General features: G+C 46.0%; 1 protein-coding gene across 1 annotated transcript; it reads right to left on the reverse strand.

Annotated features, from left to right (window-relative positions):
- Positions 1–1,593: 1,593 nt before the first annotated feature.
- LOC135048404 (peptidoglycan-recognition protein SC2-like) lies at positions 1,594–4,613 on the reverse strand. Its single transcript, XM_063955533.1, has 4 exons — positions 4,461–4,613; positions 3,969–4,225; positions 3,774–3,892; positions 1,594–1,885 (listed from the first exon to the last, which is right to left on the reverse strand). The coding sequence occupies exons 1-4, from the start codon at positions 4,611–4,613 to the stop codon at positions 1,707–1,709; spliced, it is 708 nt and encodes a 235-aa protein (XP_063811603.1). The 3' UTR covers positions 1,594–1,706.
- Between the last annotated feature and the right edge of the window lie 756 nt (positions 4,614–5,369).

The following is a 5,369-nucleotide window of genomic DNA, read 5'->3' on the forward strand; positions in this document are numbered from 1 at the left end:
AACAGTATTCATTGTGTATAGTGATAATAGTTTAGTCAGCAGCACCGTTTCCCTGGCGGGCGCACATCGGATGTGCCAGCAGTGCCTACGTGTCCCTACACTCGGTGCGGGTGACTTGTACCATGCTGTGTAGTGTAATTATATTATATGTCTATTTATGTCTTTTATTGGAGAAAATATGGAGGAACGCGGTTTTGCTTTTTATTTTTTATTGACATATCTATTAGTAATAAACCCTAGCTGATGTGCCTGGTTTCAACCGGGCAAAGGTTTGCCAGACGGGACATTTTACCCCTTTTCACCCCCTTCAGAGCAGAATTTGGAAAAACCCCTGCTTAGTGGGTGGCTGCAAATAACTGTCACAGTTTCCAGACCAAGCAAGTGCATAGGTAGAGATCACTAACTGTCACATTTTCCAGAGCACAATGGTGATACATTGTAAATGGCAGGCAGACGATTCGCCACATAACTCTGAAAAGAAGCAAACTCTTACAACGCCAATATCTTTCTGCAAATACATGGACCAAGAAAATGTTGGCGGCCCGGGAGGGGAAACACTATGCGATATTGCTTATATTGTGTTTACCACCCAGCGTCGGTCACATCAGTTGCTCTGCTTGGAGTGGCACGTTGCATTCATCCTGATGTTATCACCTGGCGGCAGCCGAGGAACCGCACAGTGGAACCAGGATCCAGCATATTGTCTACCCGACCTGCAACAGGAAACATCGCTGGGAAACCATCATTAGCATGTATCCTCTGCAATCAGCCCGCTGAGTCCGTTACCCTGGTGCTGCTACAGAGAACTGCGTTTGTCTATTGCGTCATTGCGATATGAGTGGAGCGCTGCACTCTAGCTGATAATAGTCCACAATAGGATTCCATATCCTCAATTTAAGGAGGTGAGCACAAAGGACATTAGCCTTCAATCAATAATGTCCACAGATCTATAATGCAGGAGAACTTGTAATGTTCTATTAATGTGACTTGTCGCCTTGTTACCATCAGTATAGAGCTCTGTAATGAGACTGGTGTGGTAGGTGTTTTTTAGTGCCGCTTCAGGTGTGATTTTATTAAGCGACTATTGTAATAAGATTTTTTTTATTATATTCTTGTTGGTCTTTTGTTGCGCATCTGCATATTGCGCACAATTCAATTATTACACTAATATTGATACTGTTTGCGCCCGGTTATTCCTGTTGTTCATTGCCTCCCTCACCTAGGTGTATCTTATCTGGCCATGAAACTAGGGATGGCCATCGGTGATTCAAAATCATTGATGTCTATGGCCGGTGGGATCCCAAACGCCGGTCACACAAACCCAACCCGTCAGGACATAGAGCATAGCTCTGCTACCAATACCCATGAAGCCCCACCCCCAGTCACTGATTGCACAGCAGACCACTCCATAGTATAGAAGGGATAGCTATCGGTGGGTGAAACCATCGATGGTTCCCTAGCAGATAGACCATCGATGGATAAACCACCATTGGCTATCCCTACATGAAACCAAATCAAAGAGAAACAAGGCTCAGTTCACAACAATTTATTACTTAAAACTTCTGGTGATATAGAGGGAGTCTGTATCAAGTATTTGGGGAAGGTGTAAACGGCACCCCAGGAGTGCTCACTGCGGCACCATGTTCTACTCATTGATATTCTCCTGTGACCAGATCCTGTACAATCGCAGTACCACCATCTGGATCTTAAGCCTGGAAGCGTGGCCAGGTCTTCACGGTGTTGTAGAAGGTGTTTCCAGGGCATTCGGTGGCGGTGACGTTGCGATGCCCCTTCAGGATGTAGGCAGACTTGATGTAGCCCCTGGTGACTCCACAGGCAATGAGGTTCTTGGCAGCATTCTGGGCAGCGGTGGTCGGGTTGCTGCCTGAAATAGAGTTGAAACAGAATGGGTCAAGTTCTATCACTGAACTGCCTCTATGTTGGAGAAAAGCCAATGGAAGAACATCTAAAAATGTAGATTATTTACAGAAACAACAACGGATCGGTCCTATTTCTACAGGAGACAATGTGAAACAGTTGTCTTGGTGTAAATATAATTGGGGGCTGGACTGCACACCTTAATTCTAAACATAAGAGGTGCTACCACGCTGAGACTTTAAGTGCTACACAGAAAAAAATGCAGGTGCACACTAAGTCAGACATTCCCAACCATGGACCTCAAGGCACACCAACAGGGCAGGTTTTAGTGATATCCAGGCTTCAGCACAGATGGCTAAATCAAAATAACTGAGCTATTAACTAAGTCACCTGTGCTGTGAAGCCTGGGTATCACTAAAGCATGGACTGTTAGTGTGTCTTGAGGACCAAGGTTGGGAATGCCTGGTGTAAGTACTAAGAACACTGCTAATCAGAACAATTATAATAAACTGTGCAATTTAACAAGAAGTAAAATTCAGGTTTTTAGCATAATTTTGGCCTTAAATGTGAGCCCACCTACCGCATTACATTAGTGCGGTTAAAGTCCAGAGTACGGCCAATATAACTGGCCTCCTGTGGCTTTCTGACAACTGGAGATTCATCATTGCCTTGGAAAGGTTAATAGAATATAGAAACATTTTTATTTCATGTGTTCACTGGACCATATATGAATGAAAATGGGGTGAGCCTTATCATTCCTATCTGTACTATAGTAGCCCCCTTCATAGAGTTCCGTATCATGGTCTCATGGTGGTACTCCTTCATAGACTTTCATAGTCTCGTGGTAGTTCTCCTTCATAGACTTTCATCTATTGCTCATGGTGGTTCTCTTTCATAGAGATCCATGTGATGATCTCATGGTTATTCTCCTTCATAGCGTTCCATGTGATGATCTCATGGTGGTTCTTCTTCACAGACTTCTATGTGATGGTCTCATGGTTGTACTCCTTCCTAGACTTCCATGTGATGATTTCATATTGGTTCTTCTTCACAGATTTCCTTGTGTTAATCTCATATTGGTTCTCCTTCATAGACTTCCATGTGATAATCTCACAGTGGTTTCTCTTTCATAGACTTCCATGTGATGATCTCACAGTGGTTCTCCTTCATAGACTTCCATGTGATCTTATAGTGGTTCTCCTTCATATCGTCCATGAATGGTACCATGGTGATTCGCCTTCATTGAACTCCATGTTATGATCTCATAGTGGTTCTCCATCATAGACTTTCATCTGATGCTTATGGTGGTTCTCCTTCATAGAGTTACATGTGACGATCTTAAGGTGGTTCTCCTTCATAGAATTCCATGTGGTGACCTTATAATGATTTTCCTACATATAGTTTCATCTGATGGTCTCCTTCCCAGTCCACTGGACATTAATACATCTACTACATCTACTTCCCCAGCTGACCTCAATTCCGTGTAATGGCTCCATCTACTTTCTAAGAGAATATTACAATTTGCGCACTTAAGTACATATATCTTTCCATTACCACCACCCACTTTTTTTTTTTCTTCTAGCATTCACATCTAAATATCCCCCAAAATGTCCAGTTCACTCATAAGATGCCCTCAGTGCATTCCCATGGACCTCCACGACAACACTTCCAATATGGAATTCACACCCATCCACATCACTCACACATGGAAACTTTCATCCTTCCACCAGCATGCTATGCCCAGAGACATAGTCCATGTATACCCGGGCTCACAACAATCAGCCAAGCTTGCTTCTATGGACTCTTAGATTATATCAAATGTTCAACTGGAGACTACGGTTCCCATCCTTAGTTATCTTTTTGTGGATAACTATGGAATAGCTTCTCCAACTCACTTGTGAATGTTCCGATCAAGTTGATACCAATGGAGTTTGAGTTGTAATTTGGAGCATGAGCACCGACTGATGTCCAGCCACGGCCCTCAAAAATGCTGCCGTCCCCTCCAACCAGGAAGCTGTGGACAGAGAAAGGGGTTAGTGGCCGCCAAACACCACCGGGCCTATTGTGTACCCAGTAATGCTCCTACTCACCTGTAGCCGATGTCACACCAGGCGTTGCTGTCCATGTGATAGCTCTGTACGTTCTTGGTCTGAGTGATGCAGGTAGACTGGGAGGAGCAAGATGCACCGGCTGTGTGGTGAATGATGACGTATGTAACGGGAGTGGCCATCGCGGTCCTGCAGGTGGCAGCACGTCCCCCCCACTGAGACTTAGTAAGGATAGTGGGGCAACCTGTGGACGAAGATTGACACATTTCACTCCAAAGTGCCAACCAATCAGCTCCTAACTGTCATTTTTCAAACCCAGCCTGTAACACGGCAGCTAGGAGTATCGCAGAGCAGCACGCAGCCACTACACTGCAGACACGTCTGATATCCTCCCATCCCGGCATCTAGCAACTGAGGGGAGTTATTGTCTGGTTGTCAGGCCTGAGCCTTACACTACAAAAATCAATAAGCAGTCCAGGGATGAGGAGGAAAGCACGGAACGCCCCATCCAGGCTTCAGTAAACTCAGGGCTACCATATTCTCTGGCCAGAGCGGGACCATTGCGGAATTAGAGGACATGGCATTGCAGCAAGGGGATGTGACCTCATGGGAAATGCCACGTGAATTAGCCACGCCCCCATTTTCTTCACTGTGAGGGCATGTCCTGCGCTCGTAGCTGCTGGACATGCCACCAGTCCCTGCCTCCCGTGACTAGAGGCCGCGTGGACAGCAGAGCAGCGGGTGAGAAGGGGCCTCCTAACCTCCCCCCATCGTGGGACACTGCCATCCGTGGGTGGGACTGCAGGGCTGTCCTACCAAAATCAGGACTGTTGGGAGGTTTGTAGTTCTAGGTTGGTGATCACGCATGATCATCTGATAATACCACCCTGTACTACAGAAGGTATTAAGCAGATGAGGGTGAGGTGATGGGCAGATCTCCCCCATCTTAGGAAGGGGGGGGGGGGGTTATAATGACGTGTTCGTGACGTCAAAACAGGAACTAAATAGTCTGAAGTGATCGCTAGCACTGAGTAGGTCTGGAGCTACTCTGACACTGCACAATCTTTTTTTGTTGCCGCGCTGCGATCCTTTCGTTCGCACTTCTGCTAAGCTAAGATACACTCCCAGAGGGCGGCGGCTTAGCGTTTGCATGGCTGCTAAAAGCAATTAGCGAGCGATCAACTCGGAATGAGGGCCCATGTGCACTGCAGGGGAGAGGGGGGGGGGGCAGATATAACATGTGGGTGGGTTATATTGTTTCTGTGCAGGGTAAATACTGGCTGCTTTATTTTTACACTGCAATTTAGATTTCAGTTTGAACACACCACACCCAAATCTAACTCTCTCTGCACATGTTACATCTGCCCCCCCTGCACTGCACATGGTTTTGCCCATTTGCTATCAAATTTTCTGCTGCGATCAACTCAGAATTAGGCCCAGAAC

Source organism: Pseudophryne corroboree, unplaced genomic scaffold (assembly GCF_028390025.1).
Source record: "Pseudophryne corroboree isolate aPseCor3 unplaced genomic scaffold, aPseCor3.hap2 scaffold_958, whole genome shotgun sequence".
NCBI classification, from domain to species: Eukaryota; Metazoa; Chordata; class Amphibia; order Anura; family Myobatrachidae; genus Pseudophryne; species Pseudophryne corroboree.

Bases quoted from the DNA above. Each gene is read 5' to 3' on its own strand.
- LOC135048404 (XM_063955533.1), bottom strand. From the start codon at position 4,613: ATGTCCAGCAGCTACGAGCGCAGGACATGCCCTCACAGTGAAGAAAAT. The intron at 3,893-3,968 runs GTGAGTAGGAGC...CTCTGTCCACAG, and splicing joins TGGTGTGACATCGGCTACAG to CTTCCTGGTTGGAGGGGACG. The intron at 1,886-3,773 runs GTGAGTTGGAGA...ACTCTATTTCAG, and splicing joins CTTGATCGGAACATTCACAA to GCAGCAACCCGACCACCGCT.